Raw genomic sequence first — 20,276 nt, 5'->3', positions numbered from 1 at the left:
ATGCCTCTCAGTGGACAAATGGATCAAGAAAATATGGTATCTTTACACAATGGAACTCTATGCTTCTATCAGAAACAATGATATTGCACCATTTGTAAGGAAATGGAGACTTAGGGAAAAAATATATTACATGAAGTAAGTCAGACCCAAAGAAACAGGTTTCATGGTTTCCCTCATTTGTACTAATTAGAATGTGCCCATAAATCTACAAGAAAACACAATGACAAAAAAATTATATTTGGACATGATAAACTAAGCAGGACTCTAAATATTCACATGGTAAAACCAAAGGAGGATATTCTTTTTTTTTTTTTTTGGTTTTTTTTTTAATTTTATTTGTGAACATAATGTACAGTGGGGTTACCATTCCATTGGAAGGATAATGCATACATTTCTTACCAAGTATTGCAGTCTCCTCCTTTTTTTACCCTTCACCTCCCTTCCCAGCCTACCCCCTCCCCCCTACCAAGTCCTTCCCCCCTCCCCCCCACTGACATTGTAAAGCTCGTTTTTTTGTTTTTGTTTTTGTTTTTGTTTTTGTTTTTGTTTTTGTTTTGCAGTTTTTTTTTAATATTATTTTATTTTATTTGAGAACATACTGTACAGAGGGGCTACAATTACATGGGCAGGATAATGCATACATTTCTTACCAAGCATTGCAGCCTCCTCCTTTGTTTACCCTTCACCTCCCTTCCCAGCCTCCCCCCTCCCCCCACCCAATTATACCCCCCTGCCCCCCCCACACCGACATTGTAAAGCTGGTTTTGACATGACATTTTGTACTTCTCATTGTTGCAACAGGTCCACCTGAATCCTTAAACGACTTGTTTGTCCCCATCTCCTCCACATGTTATACTGACATCAAATATAGTGAAAGCGGGGGTTACACTGTGGGGGAGGGACATACAAAGCAACAAAGAAATAATCTTATAAATGCGTTAGAAACACATGCATGAAAGAAACGAAAACATTAAAATACATATTTAAGGGTTCATTTTCCTAACATCACATTATATGACCTTTTCTGCTTGACTCATACCTATACTAGATATTGCAAATAAGGGAAACCATGGGACCTATGCTTCTTTGGGCCTGGCTTACTTCACTTAATATAATTTTTTCCAAGCCTTTCCATTTCCTAACAAATGGGGAAATGTCATTCTTTCTGATGGAGGCATAGAATTCCATTGTGTATATATACCACATTTTCTTGATCCATTCATCTACTGAGGGGCATCTGGGTTGGTTCCATATCTTAGCTATGGTAAATAATGCTGCAATAAACATAGTTGTGCTGGTAGCTTTAGTGTGGTCTTGTTTGTAAACATTTGGGTAAATGCCCAAAAGTGGGATTGCTGGATCATAGGGGAGATCTATGTGAAGTCTTTTGAGGAACCTCCATACTGCTTTCCAAAGTGGTTGAACAAGTTTACATTCCCACCAACAATGAAGTAAGGTTCCTTTCTGTCTACATCCTCTCCAGCATCTGTTGTTGTTAGAGTTCTTGATTTTTGCTGTTCTAACTGGAGTGTGGTGATATCTCAATGTTGTTTTGATTTGCATTTCTTTTATGGCTAGGGATGTTGAACATTTCTTCATGTGTCTATTGGCCATCCTTCTTTCTTCTTCAGAGAAGCTTCTCTTTAAGTCTTTTGCCCACTTATTTATTGGGCAGTTGTTTCTTTGAGGATTTGTTGTTGGGTGGTTTAATTTTTTGAGTTCCAAGTATATTTTAGATATGAGACCCTTCTCGGTTGTATGGCTAGTAAAGATCTTCTCCCAATCGGTGGGCTTTCTATTGATCTTGCTAGCTATGTCATTTGCCCTGCAGAAGCTCTGCAACCGTATGCAATCCCGTTTGTCCAACCTTTCTTTGATTTGTTGTGCTTCCGGGTCTCTATTCAGAAAATTTCGGCCTGAGCCAAGGAGACCTAAGGTTTCTCCTATTCCATCCTGTAATGTTTTCAGAGTGTCTGCTTTGAGTTCAAGGTCTTTGATCCATTTGGAGTTGATTCTGGTGCAGGGTGATATATAAGGATCTAGCTTTAGTTTTCTACATGTAGTTAACCAATTTTGCCAGCACCATTTACTGAAGAGGCTGTCTTTCTTCCATTCTATTGTTTTAGCTTCCTTATCGAAGATTAGATGGTTATAGGTCTGTAGGTTCATTTCTGGGTTTTCAATTCTATTCCATTGGTCCTGAGGTCTGTTCTTATGCCAATACCAAGCTGTTTTGATTACTATGGCTTTATAGTAGAGTTTGAAATTTGGTATTGATATTCCTCCAGCAGTGTTCTTTCCGTTGAGGCACGTTTTTGCTATTCGGGGTCTTTTATTGTTCCATATGAATTTTTGGATTGCCAAGGAGGATATTCTTAGGAAAGGTCACTAGAGCATATGATCATATGAAATGATGTTTATTGAAATGAACTCCAAGAAATGGAAACAAGTGGTTTTTTATTACTTTTCTTTTTCTTTTGGTTTTAGTTTTTTGGGTTATTTTTTCCCCTTTGTCACTGCTTTTGATTTCTGTACCTTTTATCTTGTTTGTAAGTTCATGTGTTTGGGGTAGGGGAAGGGGAAGCGCAGAAATAGTAGGACGAAGGGAGAACTAATACAGCAGTGATATTCTCTAGACACTCTGTTGACAATGAACTAGATAACTTGTCAGGGGAGGGGTTGGGAGGAAAAACTGGAAGAAAATGAAGGAAGAGGTGACACTGTTCAACAAGAAACGTACTTATTACTTGACCTATACAACTGTACATTGTAAGGTATATTAAATAGGTAGGCTTCATTAGGTAGCCATTGAAGAGAACACCCCCACGCTATTCAGGCAGGAAAAAGAGTTTATTTACCAAACTGCTGCCCCCACCATATGTGGTGGAGAGCCATGGCTGAAAAGGAAGGGGCGACCCACCCCTGGGCCAGGTCTTATCTAGGCCAGGGACAGGAAGAGGTGTGGCCAGGTGGGGGAAAGGTGTGGCCACACTGGATCTGGATGTGACCTCAGGGTCTGGGACCCTCCTCAGGTCAGATGGGAGGCATGTGACCAGAGGTGGCCCAGGATGTGACCTAGCAGGAGCGGAAGGTGACTGCTTCCAGGTCTGCCATTTACCTAGGTAACAGATACTGGGTGGAAACAGCCAAGAGGTAGGGAGGTGTCACTGTGCAGACCTTACATACATTACCTTTGCAATATAAATAAATAAATAAGCAAACAAACTCATCCACGTTCGTCTTTGTACTTGGAATGAAACCTATGCTGCTCGCAGTGGCCCACTGCACGCTGCATGCTTGCCATGCCTACCTGTCAATCTTCTTTGCCTCCCTCAGTATCCAGTCCTGCTGGCCCTTTGACAATCTCTAGAACAACCCAAGCTCCTTACCACTGTCTCAGGGCCTCCAAACCTCTGTTCCATCTGCCTAGCACACATATACACAGAGATTTTGCGTCTTTGTCCTTCACCTTCAGATATCGGTTTAAATGTTAGCATATGGGCCATGCCTTTCCTGACCACATTCCCACTTCCTGGCACAGCTCCTTCCTTCCTTCTCTTTATAGCTACAACCCCAAGGCACAAACAAACCTTGTGTTTCATATTGTCACTTCCTTGGGTATATAGTCTTCTTCTCATAGGAAGTCGGTTCCATAAGGACTCCATAAGGACCTTTTCTCCTGGCTCATTCTCAGATTATATTCCTGCAACCTGGCACATAGTAGGTACTCTAAGCAATGGATGAATGAATGAATGAATGAATGAATGGCACATCATTGGCTGGGATCCTTACTTAGTTCCCCAATGGCTCCTCTCTTCCTTACTTCCTGTTTCTGTTTCTTTCTCTCTGTGTGTCTCTCTCTCCTTTAGCTATGGTGACATGGTACCTAAGACAATCGCAGGAAAGATCTTCGGCTCCATCTGCTCCCTCAGTGGCGTCCTGGTCATCGCCCTGCCAGTCCCTGTGATTGTTTCCAACTTTAGCAGGATTTATCACCAGAATCAGAGAGCCGATAAACGCAGGGCACAGAAGGTAAGCCACACATGAGATGGTGGGAACAGGGAGGAGTAGAAGGAGCAGGGGGCACATGTTGGTTGCCAGGCCTGGAGTCATATGGAAAATCCCTAAACAAATACCCTCCAGCTTGGGAAGGGAAGGCAGCTGCTGACTCTGAGTCTCACCAGCATCGTAGATTCTAGGCCAGGCAGTGTGCCCTCGATTACCTACACACTGGTTATCATCCTCCTTAGCATATTCCCAGGCCATGGTTTGGTCTGTAGTCCAGCTCCACACTCCAACCGGGGCCACTGGGCAGTTTCTTGGTCCCTCCTTCTCCCAGCCAAAAGCTGACTGGGAAACAGTCTCATTTTAATATCTTATAATAGCCTATACAAAACCTAGTGACAAAAATAAATGTGCTGAAGAGAAAAAATGAATAGTTTGAAAGGAGAACATCGCGAGGCCAGTGAGTTCCAGAACAAATGGCATATCGAGCTTTATAGTTCATTCCAGTGCCAGAGGGAGAAACTGTAGAACCCAATGGATGACCACCAGGAGAGCCATCCGCAGCCCTGAGGAAGGTTCTAAAGCTATGCTCAGTGTATCCTTAAAGCATCAGGGAGGCGGGAAATGCAGTCCTGGGCCCCCAGACACAGAGAGATCTCTGCAAGGTTGGAGGCTCAGGAGAACCTCCTTCATGAGAAATCCTCAACCACCAATTAAGCCAATGCTCACTTAGTTCAATTGTGAAGCCAGCTGGCTAAAGAAGGTCCCTGGAAATGGCTCCTCCATTGTTCCTATCAAGGAAGGGGTATCTGAGGGGAGTGCCCCATTTCCCTTCTGGTCTGAGCTGCTATGTGGAGCCCTCCCCAGTATCTCTATCACCAGAAGGTATGGTCAGAGCTTAGGATTTGAGTCTTCATATATTATCCTTCCATTCACTTATTGTGCAGATTGACTGAGCACCTACTATGTGGCAGGCCTTACAGCTGATAATTTGCTTCCACCTGCCTTGATAACAGGGCTTCATACTAGATTCCGGCAATCCAGAATTTCAGAACAAGTCCCTGTGTATGAACTATAATAAGGCCATAAGCCCATGAAAGTTACCTCTAAAATGCATAATAATTACTGTATGATCATTTACATAAAACAATGTAGAATGAAATATTCATGGTGTCAAATATAATCATACACCAAACTCACTTGGTTCCTTAGTCTCTTATATCACCTGTCAGGTATGTTAGGTTACTTCCTTCCTCACCCTCCTCCTGTCCCTCTCTGCCTGTACTGAACTTACCTTGGCCTGGTCTATCATGTTGCCAGCCTTAAGATTTCTCCTCTGGCTTTCTCTCTTACCCTTCCAGCATCTGTTTCCTATCTCTTCACCCAAGATTTGGGTTTCTCCAACTCCTACCACTGCAAGCCACCCCAGAAATGGAAGTTTGGTCTCTTCATGTTCAATCCAGCTGGAAAATGTGAACAATGTCTAAATTCATTACACAGTTCTAAAGAATAGGAAAGGAAGAAGCTGGGATCTCATATCCCAATCCAGGAGCCTGGGACCCTACCGAGCCAGGGTCTCCCATACACACTGCACCCCATCTCCTAAACCTGGACTAGGACTTGAAAGTAGGAAGCACAAGTCGGGTTTCCAGGAAATCCTCTGCTCATGGGGTGAAAGCCCTCCACAGTAGTGCTTTAGGTAGCTCCCCTGACCACCTTCCCCTCCCTCCCTACACTTGTGGCTCCTTCTTAGAGCATCTCAGCTGTAAACAACATGGAGGTAGGCTTTCCCTCTGGACTGGATAAAGCTCATTGTGTGCAATTAAAATCCAGAGGGAGTAACTCACCGTACTCTTTTCTCTAAACTGCTGAGTCTCCTTGCTCACCTTCCTCTGTCTCTCTTCTGCCTCCCTTTGAAATCAGAGTAAATATTTACAGTGTTTTCATCTAGCCTGGAGACGGTGTTCAGCCCGATCTCTTTCACCTTCTTATGATAGGAAGACAAAACAAAAACAGTAATTCCTGCTTCTAGCAGAGTCTGTAATAGTGAGCCTGGGCAGGCAAGCCCTAGGGACTTCCTGGGAGAAGAGAGATGAGACAGAGAGGAGGCCAGGGAAGCTGGGCTACTCCTCAGCCCAGATTCCATACCTGGAGCTGATGATTCTCAAGAAATAAGCTCAGTCCACAGGCCTTGGGTGCAGAGGTTCACCATTCCTACCTGTAGTGACTGGTTTGCTCTGATCCAGATGGGAGCATGGCATCTGGAATGGGGTATCTGTACCCCACCACCATTTCTAGGAGATGCCCATGTTCTTCTGACTTTGGGAAGGATTATTCGGGGCAGGGAGTGGGGGAAGGAAGGCCCAGGGCGTTGGGTTTTTTTTAGCTTGTTTTGTTGTCTGTACTTGTGAATGCAAGGCAAATATTCTACCACTAAGCAACACCCTAACACTACAAGGCATATTAATTAGGTAGCCGATGAAGAGAACACTACAGCAGTATTCAGGTAGGAAAAGGAGTTTATTTACCCAACTGCTGCCCCACCACACAGGGTGGAGAACACATGATCAAAGGGGAGACCCACCCCAGGCCAGGACTTATCTAGGCCAGGGACGGGAAGAGGTGTGGCCAGGTAGAGGAAAGGTGTGGCCACATGTTACTCCAGAGTCTAGGACCCTCCCCCTACCTCTGATGGGAGGCGTGGCTGGGGGAGGTAATGGCTTCCAAGTGAATGAGTTTCCTAGGTGAGGAAGGTACTGGGTAGAGACATATACAGGAGGTGAGGAGGCCAAAGCCTACATGGCCTGGGAAGACCTTACAAATACCATATTCTTTTTTATTATTATTACTTGTATAGTGTTAACTTTCTCCACTTTGGTTTTTTTTTTTTGAGATTAAGTGATTAACATTTCACAAAATTCACAGCATTGTGGGATAGAGGTACTTACAGTCACAAACACTTTTTTTTTTTGTCGGTCGTGGGGCCTGAACTCTAGGGCTGGACGCTGTCCCTCAGCTCTTCAGCTGAAGGCTAGCGCTCTACCACTTGAGCTACAGCACCACTTCTGGCTTTTTTCTGCTTATGTAGTGCTGAGGAATAGAACCCAGGGCCTCATGTATTCTACAAACACTCTATCTCTGAGCCAACTTCCCAGCCCCTACAAACACTTTTTAACCTTCACAAGGTGCATTGCATTATCATGGTCTATAGGCTATGGTCTCTACAAACTTTGACATTACAACTGTTTTTTCCAAATCGAGTGATATGTACATTTCTTTCCTTTTGCTTATTCTTTGTTTTAATCAAATATTTTATTGAGTCAGCCACTGGTAGCTCACACCTATAATCTTTTTTTTTAATTTTTTTTAAATTTTTTATTGTGAAAATACCGTATAGAGGGGTTACAATTACACAGGCAAGGTAATGAGTACATTTCTTATCAAGCATTGTTGCCTCCTCCTTTGTTATCCCTTCCCATCTTCTCCTCCCCTCCCCTCCCCCTCTACCCCCCACTCCCCCACCCCCACCCCCACCCCACCCCACCCACACACACACACACCTTGCCCAGCCCAAGTTGTAAAGTTCTTTTTTCAACATTACATAATGCCTTGTACATCTCATTGTTGCAATGGGTCCACCTATATCCCTATTTAAATGGTTTTCACACTTATAATCTTAGCTACTCAGGAGGATTTCAGTTCAAAGCCAGCCCAGGCAAGAAAGTCTGTGAGACTCTTATCTCCAATTAACTGCCAGAAAACTGGAAGTAGATCTGTGGCTCAAAGTGGTAGAGCATCAACCTTGAGCAAAAAGAGCTCAAGGATAGCACCCAGGCCTTGAGTTCAAGCCCCATAACTGACCAATGTATATGTGTGTGTGTGTGTGTGTGTGAGTGTGTGTGTGTAGAGAGAGAGAGAGAGAGAGAGAGAGAATTTGCATATACAGGTACTGGAGTGTATTAGGCCCTCCATAATCTAGCTTGGCTTTTTCACTCAAAGTCAATGCTCTTCAACTTGAACTACAACTCTACTTCCAGTTTTTTTTTTTTTTTTTTTTTGCTGATTAGTTGGAGATAAGAGCCTCATGGACTTTTCTGCCCAGGCTGACTTCAAATGGCAATCCTTAGATCTCAGCCTTCTGAGTAACTAGGATTATAACACCTGGCTTTGAGATCATTTTAAATTCACATGTACTTGCAGAAAAAAATAATACAGAGTGGTTCCTTGTCTAGTTTTTCCAGTTTTTTCCAATAGTAAGACTTTACAAAACTATACAATAAAGGCATAACTAGGGTATGAATCCTGGTACAACTCAACCATCTGATTCAAATTGCCCATTTTAGTTGTATGGTATAAGGATGGGGGTGATAAGCACATGAAGACCACCACAGTCTGATGACTGAGACCAACCAGTGTCAACACCACAAGCATACCTGGTTGCCCTTTTATAACCCACACCCCTGCTGCGACCCACAAAAAAATCCTTAACCATGGCAACTATTTATCTGTTCTCCATTTATAAAATATTTACATTTCAAACATGTTATAAATGAACAGTCCAGAATCAATCTTTGGAATTATTTTTTATTCCATATAATTACTAGATAGTCATCCCAACTGTGTGTCTCAAGAGTCCCTTTGTTTTCATTTCTGAGTAGTAGTCCATAGGATGGAATTCCCAGTTTGTTTAACTGAGAAAAGTACCTATTTCAGTTATTACAAATAAAGCTGCTGTGAACATTGATGTACAAGTTTTTACATAAACATGTTTTCATTTCTCTTGGAAAAGGCCTAAGAATGCAATTTTGCCTGTCTTGTCTTTTGGCCACTCCGTTTCTCCCTTATTTTCCTTCTTCTGAGTCTTTAAGAGACAGAGATCCAAGTACTCATGTCCAAATGGCACCTGCTCAATTGTGGAAGGATTTCAGAGGTTGATAAAATTAGCCCCTTGCTCATAAATGGTGTCCTGCCCTGTAGAGGGTGGAAGCATTCTCCTTACTAATTTCTCCTCAAATCCTGGAATCTCCATCCTAGTTGAAAATGCAGCCCCCTGGGATTTTACCTTTTAAGTTTTGAGACTCGCATGATAGAAATGGAAGTCAGGGAAGGAACAGGAGAATGCTATGGAAGCTTTGGCTTCAAAGCCAAAGGCCAAAGCTGAAGCGTCTAGTCCCCTGCTTTGCCCTAGCTAAATCACTTCTCATACACTTCCTTTTTGTCTTTGAAATGGCCTGGATGGGCCTTTAAGCTCTCTTTATTTCCACAGTGCCCATGGTCATGGAAGGGAATGAAGCTGGCTGATTCACACAAAGATAAAGTCTATTACATTGACTTTATAAACCACAAGCATCTAACCAACTGATTAGCTTCCTTTCTTGGCTGCCAGGAGCTTTGCTTGAGTACTTACTCAGTACAAGAGTCCTGTGCTGGATGCTGGAGATTAAAAAAAAAAAAAAAGTGGGCTGGGAACTTGGTAGAGTGCTTGCCTCACATGCATGAAGCCCTGGGGTCAAATCTTCAATACCATATACACAAAAAAAGCTGGAAGTGGTGCTGTGGCTCAAGTGATAGAGTGCTAGTCTTGAGCAAAAGAAGCTTAAGGACAGTGCCCAGGCCTAGAGTTCAAGCCCCAGGACTGGCAAAAAAAAAAAAAAAAAAAAATGTTCATAAGCCACAGGCCACTAGCCCTCAGGAACTTAAAACCAAGCTAGAGAAGCCCTCCAAATTTCATATGCTAGGTATGATTCTGTCAATAGATCTCAAACCTCTTTATCCTTTGTGGGAAATGATTAAGCGATATGGTGTATTTGATATGACAATCTGCTGCTTTAATAGAGCCCAAGGTACCATAAGATTAAAAGAAGTGCCACAAAGGAGAACAGGAGAATCTTTCATCTCTGGAAAGTAATGAAGACAGACCCCAGATATGAGAAAGGTCTGGCTGTAAGTGGTACAATCAGATTATATAAGGCTATAATGAGCTTGACACAATTGGATTTCCATATGCAGCTCTCAACACCTAGCACTTACCAAGAGCAATAACAGCCACATCCACAAGCTATGAGGAACTTGCTTGAATATAAACATCTAGCCAAGGGAAAAGCTGGAGCAGGATTCCCAGAATTGCCTTAGACCTTAAGGAATGTTCTTTACTCAGAGAGGCAAAGTAGTGGGGCTCACTTGATGGCCTTTCTCTGGTTCATTCAGTTTCTCTGGTTCATTCATTCTCTCCTTCATCTACAGGAGTAGCCATCCCTGGATTTATAGAGATCACACACACACACACACACACACACACACACACACACACACACACACACACACACACGAATAAAAAAGTATACTTGATGAGCAGTGGTGGCTCATACTTATAATCCTCTGGCTATGGTCAAGTTGTACAGTAAGAGTATAGCGTCTCAGGTCCCAGGCCCCCTCCCCTTACATCAGGCATCACCTGGGAGGCCAGCATCTCAGGGCAGCCTGCTATCATTGACCTTGCCCAAGCTTCTCGTCTTCTTGTATGTTGGTCTCCCTCACTCTCCTATTATCTCTGCCAATCACAGAAAGCCCGCCTTGCCAGGATCCGAGTGGCCAAGACAGGAAGTTCCAATGCCTACCTGCACAGCAAGCGCAATGGGCTTCTCAACGAGGCACTGGAGCTGACGGTAGGTGCTTGGGGGAGATAAAGGAGAATGGGCTGATTTTCTGTCCATGGATATCAGCACTGCTGTCCCAAAGCCCTAGTTGGAACCCCAAAGAGGACATGCTCCTCACCTTTCCCCATTTACATACCTCTCCAGAAAGTTTCTCACCACTACCCCTAAACCAGCTGGTGTCAAAGGTCCTAGCCTAAGACTAAACTATGTTTAATGCTGACTCTAAATGTGGCTCTGGTCTTGTTCTATGGAGAAACAAGGGCACCAGAAAGAGATATACCAGCTTTATGTTCAGCCTCTCTTCTTTCTCTCTCCAGGGTACTCCAGAAGAGGAGCATATGGGCAAAAGCTCCTCTCTTATTGAGAGCCAGCACCATCACCTGCTGCACTGCCTAGAAAAGACCACTGTGAGTCTCAGCCCATTGCCACCTCCTGTCTCTTCCCTGACCATAACTTTTTCCTAAGTCAGCACTCAGATTTTCACCCTAATCCACAAGTCAGTCTGTCCCCTTCAGACCCAAAAGGCATTGCTGAAGACATGGTAGAAAGCCTATTCTGTCCTGCAGGAGCATAGAGAAAGCCATTCCTCTACCTCCCTACTCCCCTCTACACCAGCCTCCACAGCCTATTTGATTATTGAGGGCTACAGGCATCTCCATTTGTCAGTTCTGATGGGTATCATCCTTCAACACGCAGTCTGAATTCATACCAAACAGTAGCAACGTGTCAACTTCTGTCTCACTTCTGGGACTAGGATGATGGGATCTACGAGTCCCTTTGTGTTACCTGTCTCTTGGAACAGGAAGCAGCTAATGAAGGAACAGTGCATATATTTCTCTAGCCAAGAATTATCGACCCCCTCTCAGTCACTCTGCAATTTCCAGGAAATTCAGATATGAAAAGGCTGGTTGCTAAAGGAGTCGTCATGGTTTAGGGAGCTGGAATGGGAATGATGCTTGTGCCTCCCCCAATAGCCTGAAACGAAGGGCAGTAGGGCTAGCCCTGAACTCTTGGCAAAAGAAAATTCTGAGGGTATTAGGAAGGAGAAGTCGGAGTAGACAAACCACAGTGAAATCCTTCTTGTCCCTTTCTAGACACTCCCTACCCAGAGAGCTTAGAGTCAGGACTGAGCATGCTAAGGAATTCTGTAATTCCCAGTGTTCCATATCCTGGCTTCCCTGATGCTAAAATGACTCTTAATCTGAACCAAACGTGGATACTATGAATGGCAGTTGAGTCTAGTGAGGACCTCCAAAAGGGAAAGACCTGCAAATCATAGTTTCCAAGACCTATCATCAAGAACCGTATATTCCTATCTAGAACTTCCCTCAAAGATGCTGAGCTTGCCAAAGGACTAGGCCCAGACCCAACTGCCCTTTCTAATTGCATGTGCTGGGTGGAATGTATAAATTGAAATCATTATGGGTAAAAATGTTGAGGTTTGAAGGGCTGGAATGTTGGCCTTGGATAAATGGGATTTGGGCATTGGGATGGAATGCTGGCATTCAAGGAGTAGAATGCTGAATTTGAGAAGAATGTTGTATTGTGGGGGTGGGATGTTAGGATCCAAGCTCTGGAATGCTGGGGAGGAATGTGGTACTGGGGAGTGTTATGTTGGGGTAGATGGAGAATGTTGGGATGGAAGGAGCGAATGTCGGTTTTGAGTGATGTCCTGTTGGAACCAAAGGGTGGAATGTTGGAGTGGGGGGGGGGCAGAATGCTGGGAATGAGGGATGGAATGTTGAACTCAAAAGATGGAATGCTGGGATTGATTGACTGTCAAAACTGGCTTGGGAATGCTGGAATGTACAATCAATGGTGTTTTTATCTTCTGTTGGCATGTTGTCCTGTAGGGATTGTCCTATCTTGTGGATGATCCCCTGTTATCTGTACGAACCTCCACCATCAAGGTATAACTTTTTAAAAATTCAATTGATGTTTTTCCTCTCTGAGTCTTCTGAGTCTGTGGATCTCCCCCTTTCAACCCTTGGTCTGGTTCTCTGCATGTGCTGTTGATTCTTTGGGGCCTATTCTACCTCTGCTGTCATACCCAGTGCCAGCTCAGGCTTCAATGATTGTGCTGAACTACCCAACTGCCTTTATAATCCCCTCTTTTGACCTCCTCAAGGGCTCTGAGGCTATGGTGGAACATGGCCTCAATGTCACTTTCCTATTGAGTGTCCATGTGCCACTTCTCTGGCCCAACTCTTCAGGGACTCCTGACATTGGCTTTCAGCTGGGGATGGGGGTGGGAGGAGGTCTGTCTTGAACTCTGTTCCTATGATACTTCTCCTTTGACTTTCTCCCTGCTCTGACTGCCTTCGCTAGGACATCAACACCATAGGTTTTTAGCCACCTGACCAAGCAGCCACTTTATAGTTAGCCTGGGTTGTTCTACATGCCACCATCAGGAGATGGTTAGCATTCCCTCTCATTGACATAAGGAGTCCTGTGCCTCCAAGTATTTTACGGATCCATATCCCATCATTAGACACAATATTAAAGAAAAAAAACACTAAAAGAAAACAGCCAGAAAGCCAGGTACCAGTGGTTCATGCCTATAAGCCAAGCTACTCAGGAGGCTGAAATCTGAGGATGGCAGTTCAAAGTCAGCCTGGGCAGGAAAGTCCATGAGACTCTTATCTCCAATTAGCACCAGAATACTAGAAGTAGCACTGTGGCTCAAAGTGGTAGAACACTTTGAGCATAAACAGCTCAGGGATAGCAACTGGGCCTTGAGTTCAAGCCTCATAACTGACAAAAAAAACAAAAAACAAACATAAAACAGCCAGATAAAGTGGCTCAAGCCTGTAATTCGAGCTAGTGGAAAGGTAGAGATCAGAAGAGTGCGGTGTAAAGAAAATGGAGTCAAAAAGAAACAAGTTGGTGAGGCTCTACCTCAACCAGTGGCTGGAGACAATGGCTGGTGCCTGTTATCCCAACTAGGGGTGCAGCACAACAGCTGGACTCAGTGGTGTGCACTTGATGTCCCCAGCAACATGAGGAAGCACAAACAGAGGACTCACTGTCCAAGCCAGTTCAGGCATAAAGCAAGAACTTATCTCTAAAATAACCAATGAAAAAAAAGGCTGGCAGAGTGGTTTACGTGTTAGGGTACCTGCCTAGCACGCAAGGATAGGCCCATCAATCTGATGGCTAGAGAGGCCAGATTGATTCTTTCTATATTTGGTGCCTGTGGAACACCACTGTCACTCCTCCCAAATGCTTATTTGTGATCCAGGCAGCTGCAAGCCCTTTTCTTCAAGGCCCAGAGCAGAGACAGGCAGCCATCCAGAGTCTGGGGCTCATCATGCTCTTCCACCTTTTCCTACATCTTTTGCTTCTGCCTCCTGCAGAACCATGAGTTCATTGATGAGCAGATGTTTGAGCAGAACTGCATGGAGAGCTCAATGCAGAACTACCCATCCACAAGAAGCCCTTCACTGTCCAGCCATCCTGGCCTCACTACCACCTGCTGTTCGCGTCGCAGTAAGAAAACCACACATCTACCCAATTCTAACCTGCCAGCCACCCGCCTGCGCAGCATGCAAGAGCTCAGCACCATCCACATCCAGGGCAGCGAGCAGCCGTCCCTCACTACCAGGTGGGTGGCTTCCAGCTCATCACCCCCAAAGGACTGAGTCATTTCATTCCCAGAATTAAACAATCTTAGCATTTGAGACAACCTGGAGAATCATCTAGCCATTCTCCTCCCCCAGACTGATCTAATGCATGAGATCCCTCATCTTCCTCCTCCCATTCTTCTCGTATGTTTTGGTCTTAAATCTTTCCTAGGATGTGGGATGATACTTGTAGCAGCCTAAGGCCCAAAAGTGGGGTTATGTATTATGGGGAAACAGACCAAGATAATCCAAAAATGACCTGACCCACCTCCATGCAAAAAAAAAAGAAAAGAAAAGAAAAGAAAAGAAAAAGAAAAAATGGTCTGATCATTTTATTAAGGAAATAATTTTTACAATCATGCTTAGCTTAGGTAGGGGTGACTTCGAATCACAAACTGACTTTTCCTTCTCAGATTCTTTGTTTATATTTAAGTCGCTTCCCTTCATTGCCAAATCAGTTACAGAGAATTCAGGAAAAGCCAATGTTAAATGTCACAAATAATAAGTCTAGAATGACGGAAGGGAAACTTTAGACTGTAAATTCCAAAACCCCAGTCTATTTATGACCTTGTAATGCCAGGAGTTCAATAATAATAACTAGAATGGATCATTACAAGCTGGTTACCAAAGGCAGAAGTAGAGGGTCACCAAAGACTCCCACTAGTTCCTATGAGCCAAACAAAGGAAAGGGATAAAAGATGCTTTGGGATGCTAGTAAACAGAAACCATCATCAACTTACTCTTTTCTATCTTAGTCGCTCCAGCCTTAATTTGAAAGCAGACGACGGACTGAGACCAAACTGCAAAACATCCCAGATCACCACAGCCATCATCAGCATCCCCACTCCCCCAGCGCTAACCCCAGAAGGGGAAAGTCGGCCACCCCCTGCCAGCCCAGGCCCCAACACGAACATTCCTTCCATAGCCAGCAACGTTGTCAAGGTCTCTGCCTTGTAAAAAAAAAAACAAACAAACAAACAAAAAATAAAACCATTGGACGGAAGGCCAGAGGAGGTAGTGGGGAGTGAAGGGGGCTGGCATGTTGGTGGTGGCCACTGGGACCACTCCCTCTCCCTCTCCTCATTATTTCTGCCTGCCCCATTGCACCCCTAGCACTGAGACTTGTGCCTGGAAGGAAAAAAGAGGCAGCAAAAGGGTACCTGCCTGCTGCTGGTGTGGACATCGCCCTGTGATCGTGCATCTTGCTGGGTGGGGCTAGAGGAAGGGATGGGAGGGTAGGGTATGGGTTAGTAGTGGGGGGTTAGGCTGCCTGCCGGGACAGTGCCTAGAGGGAAAGCCTCCAACCAAATGGCAATTGTTTCTGGAGGCCCCAGAGAAGAAAATACAGGACAAGACCAAGAACAGCACAGAGGTGAAGTCATCACACGCAAACCAGGAAGAAAATATAACACTGTGTATTTAAGCACCTTTTTCAAGGATCTTAATGGATAATATTTATTCATGAGAAAAGGTGGGGGAAAAAAAACACCAACGGATTTTTGTGAAATGTTTTTCTCCATGGACCCAACACCTTTAAACCAAAACAATGCATTTTGTGAGATTTTGTTTTATTATTTTTTTCCTCCTTTTATAGCAAAAGCTTTTAGGCTCCAAGTCCGTTTATTGCTGAGTTAGCTCTTCATTCCCCCCACAGGTGAGTGAGGTCAACTGAACCTGAGCCTTTGCTGGCCAGCTGACCTGCACAGAACTGCCAAGAGATCACACAGCAACCCTTAATCTCTTGTCTGTCCTTGTCTCCTTTGTCATAGTACCTCTCTGCTTCCCCCTGGCTGTTTCTCTGTGTCCAACCATCTGTGTCTACATGGATCTAGTGATCGGGAGAGGTGCTCTAAGGCCTTCTCTGTCACTGCCAAGTACTACAGACTTGTGCCTGGGAGTTGTGTCTATGTGGATGTAAATGCAGAGAAAGAAGAAATGTAAACATGAGAGTTTTAGGGGTAAAAGAAATCCACCTTATGAGCAAAGATGCTTTCCTTGTGCCTGGTATTTGCTGTTTCCGTTTCTTGGGAAGACAAGGAACAGACCGATGTGTCATGCCAGGATCTTGCAAAAGGAAACAGCAGCTGTACGCAGCAGTCATCTCTGGTGTGCACCATACAGAAAAGAATCCATGCTGCAGTCTTCACGGCACCTTACAAGATCTACTAGAAAGCCAATCAAGAGCTCGGCCAAAAGGCCCTAAGAGCAGTTTCTTCCAACTAGGACAGTAGTGTGAGGCTAGGAGCCCTCTGACTTATCTCCCACCTGAGGCTCCGACACATCAGAGGTTACGAAAAGTTTAAGTCTGTCCCCCTCCTCATGGATATTTCAAAGCAGGGAACCAAGAGATTCCAGATGGTCCTCTCCTTGTCTGAAAAATGCACTCTGAGGCTTGATCTCTGAACAAGGTAAAATGAGTTGGAACCTGTTCACATCCATGCAAGGGACAGAGTAAAGAGTACTGCTTGAAAATGTAGGCAGAATTTCTGGTTATGTATTTTCACCCACATGGATCCAGGGACAGTATTTCTGAGATCTTCCTAACCATTTTTTTTTGCCACTTACAGCTGATCAGGTGGGCCTCAGGGTTAGTGTTAACCCCTTCCCAAACCCTATTACCCTATTACAGTCTCAGTATCCTGAAACTCTGAGACACATGAGCTCCTTAGGAGCCTCTTACCCATTCTTAACCTTAATGGTTAAGCTTTTATTTATAGGCCAAGACTTTTTCTGCCCACCACAACTCATCTAGGTAAGTTTCACTCATCAGGAACCTAAATATACCATCAGCAGGCTTCTGTATGACCCCCATCTCAAATGACCCTACAAGCAGAGGAAGTCTAAGGGTTTGGAGTTGGCACCTAATCAGAAGGTGGGCAGAAGGACAAGGAAGGGGGAGCTTGCTTTATCTCCTCATGATTTCCTCATTGGCCACTAGACAGTCTTTTCACTGGGTCTGGTCTCAAAGATTTTTTCTTATCATGGGAATGGACTAGTTTCCATACTCCGACTTTTGTCTAAGAAAGCAGAAAAACATTAAACACAACTACAGAAGGATATGTGTGTACACACACACATATTCAACCTAAACACTTTCAGAAATAACTGCTTAAATCCATTTACATAATACACACATTTCATTAAGAAAGGCAATGAGCCAAGCTGGACTCCAATTAGAGGGAGAACATTAGAAAAGAATATTTCTCTTGAAAGAATGGGTAATGGGACAAAGTTAGGCATATTTCTCTGTAAGAACAACATCCTAAGAACTGAATGAGGTCAGGGATACTGAGGTAAGTAGGAATATTACTTCATACATGTACAAGCTAGCTGTGCTTCATTTAAGAACTGATCATTGGCTGGGTACTGGTGGCTCACACTTGTAATTTTAGCTACTCAGGAGGCTGAGATCTGAGGATCACAGTTCAAAGCCAGCATGAACAGGAAAGTCTGAGAAACTCATCTCTAATTAGCCAGCAAAAAATCCATAGGTGTAGTTTCGACTCAAGTGGTAGAGTGCCAGCTTTGAGCAAAAAAGCTAAGGAACAAAGCCCCTGCCCTGAGTTCAAGACCCAGTACTGGTACACATATACACACACAAACACACACACACACACACACACACACACACACACACATACACACATACACACACACACACACACACACACACACACACACACACATCATTAGAGGGTTACAAGAATGACTGGTTTAACCAAGGATCTGAATATCATTTTGCAATGCATCATGGATCATATTAGTTCTCATGAAATTGTTTTAAAAATTATGTCCCCATTTCCCATTTTTAAATTTTCCTTAGTAAACTGAATGTTTAGGGTTGTTTTAATTTCATTTCCAAATCCCACATCGTGCCAGTTCCCAAAAGAACATTAAGCCATTCCCTCCATCTCCATCCCTCACTGTAGCCTTATCCAGAAATAAGAGATTCAGTACTTCTGGCCCAAAAGATATCAGTCCACAAAAAATGGCTCAAGACAGACTATGTTGCTAAAAGGTATTTGTAAGTAATTACAAGGTCCAGTGTGCTGAGTCAGTTCAACAAGTGTAACTCATTGGCTAGTAACTATAATATTAGGCTATCAGAGTTATCTGGGGACCAATAGATTTCTCATATAATGACTTGAGGTTCATCATTCATGAAACCATGTATAGCTTAATAGAAGGTTCCCCAAACTACTGCTCCCACTCAGTCCCCTTCACCATTGGTCAGTGTAAAAACAAAAACTTAGGGACTACATTCAATGTCAAATGAATGTAAAGAGAAAATACAGTATTGAGTATACTACACCTAGAACAGATTCAAGATCAAAGTTATTTTTATCTTCTAGAAAGCTGAGGGCCAGAGAAATTGACTAGCTCAAGGTCAAACAGCCATTTAAAGACAGAGCTGGAACCAGAACACAAGTCCCTTGGCTATAGACTTAATGCTTTTCCACACCATTGCCTCAGAGTTAATGTGTGGGAGAAGACCCATCAATGATTCCATGCTATAATTACAGACATAGTCTTTTGTAAATGTCAATACTACTTGGACAGCACTTGGAAAACACACATTATACTTTGGAAGTCACTATTCCCTGGATAGAACCAGCTATGGACTATTAATTCTGTCAGAAAAAAATGTAAACAAATGAAGGACCAAGTTTTTTTTCTTGTCTTCTCTTTGTAAAGAAGACTAGGGCAATATTTCAAAGGGCATCTTTCCTTTTGATTCTTACTACACTGTGATGGTGGTAGGTCACATCAGTGAATCCCTTGACTCAGAAGAAACAGGCACAAAGAAGCAGAATGACTCGTCCAAGTTCACACAGCAAGTCAGTGGCAGAAATATTCAATCCAGGATTTAGACATTGTGTCCTGGCAATGTTTTACTACATCATGCTCCATTGCATTGAGGCTTGCTTTTATTTTTAAAACCTGGATTTCAAGGGTGGTGATTAGCAGAAGGAAGCATTCCACTCAGAACCCACCCTGAAGAATCAGGCCTTCCAGAAGCAAACTGTACTATTTCTCCCTCATCCCCTATTTTCCTAACTAATATCAAGCTCAGGACTAACTGTACAGAACCCCTTTTAAAAGATCAATAAGCATTCCCAAGGACAGTTGAACACATTACAACCACAGAAATGAAACCGAAACTAAAGCAGGCAGTTAATGATTCAAGATTGACAAGAAGTCAGCATGTGGATACACTTGAGGACTTCAGTTTTTTGTTGTTTTTCCAGGTCAGAATCCTGTCATTTCCCTGTTAGAATACATGTAGGGACAGCATTATGTACCCAGATAATTTGGGGCCTGTTTTTGTTTGGGTTTTCATGAGGGGGAATGAGTTGTAGACTGAAATTGAACTAACTGTAGATCTGAGGTTATTAATGGATTCTAGTTATCCAAGCTCTCTCGCTCCAATTACTAGGTAACTGTTAGGTAGAGAGGGATCCCAATGCTGCTTAAGGCAATATTGGCTTCCCTGATGTAGTAGTTGGTATGGTAACTATGATAACAGAAACCTGAGAAACCTTTACTTTCCCTCTGATTTCCTAATGAATTCTTATTATTTGCAATTCTCATTATTTACGGTGGCTGAAGAAAAACACTGTCATGACCCCATGATACTTGGGAGCCCAAAATGCATCATGAAGAACACCGTTAGAGCTACGAAGATGTGGCTATCAGGAAAATGAAACAAGCTTTTTAAAGGGGTTCCTTACAAGTCTTGTTTTCTATTCAGGATGTTCTATTTTTTCTCATCAAATGTGGAAACGACATTTATCTTAGCAGGTTACTTTAACTACACTGGCTAATGTCACTCTAACCAGTGTAGGGCACTGACCCATGTCCTGGGGGACTCCTTGGACCAATGGACTATTTTACAAACCGGGAGGTGGGAGGGATGGTATATTTTTTATAATCAGACATTCCAATGTGTTTTCCTTAGAGGCCATACTCTCCCATTAATGTTATCATGTAA

The 20,276-nt window shown here is 43.5% G+C and overlaps 1 protein-coding gene across 2 annotated transcripts in view; it reads left to right on the top strand.

The window, feature by feature from the left end:
* Kcnd3 (potassium voltage-gated channel subfamily D member 3) overlaps positions 1–15,504 on the top strand; it is a 234,014-nt gene extending 218,510 nt beyond the window's left edge. Inside the window, exons 3-8 of one of the 2 annotated variants that reach the window (XM_070006305.1) lie at positions 3,870–4,032; positions 10,569–10,670; positions 10,979–11,068; positions 12,515–12,571; positions 14,018–14,265; positions 15,040–15,504. In XM_070006305.1, coding sequence (XP_069862406.1) covers positions 3,870–4,032; positions 10,569–10,670; positions 10,979–11,068; positions 12,515–12,571; positions 14,018–14,265; positions 15,040–15,241 — 862 coding nt within the window. In that variant the 3' untranslated portion in view covers positions 15,242–15,504. The remainder of the gene's footprint in view (positions 1–3,869; positions 4,033–10,568; positions 10,671–10,978; positions 11,069–12,514; positions 12,572–14,017; positions 14,266–15,039) is intronic. The other variant, XM_070006306.1, reaches the window with a different exon arrangement.
* The last annotated feature ends 4,772 nt before the right edge of the window (positions 15,505–20,276 follow it).

This window comes from Dipodomys merriami, unplaced genomic scaffold (assembly GCF_024711535.1).
Source record: "Dipodomys merriami isolate MVZ:Mamm:240054 unplaced genomic scaffold, mDipMer1.0.p SCAF_7, whole genome shotgun sequence".
Taxonomy (NCBI): domain Eukaryota; kingdom Metazoa; phylum Chordata; class Mammalia; order Rodentia; family Heteromyidae; genus Dipodomys; species Dipodomys merriami.
Note: the sequence above shows the minus strand (reverse complement) of the source record. Positions and strands in the feature narration are given on the sequence as shown.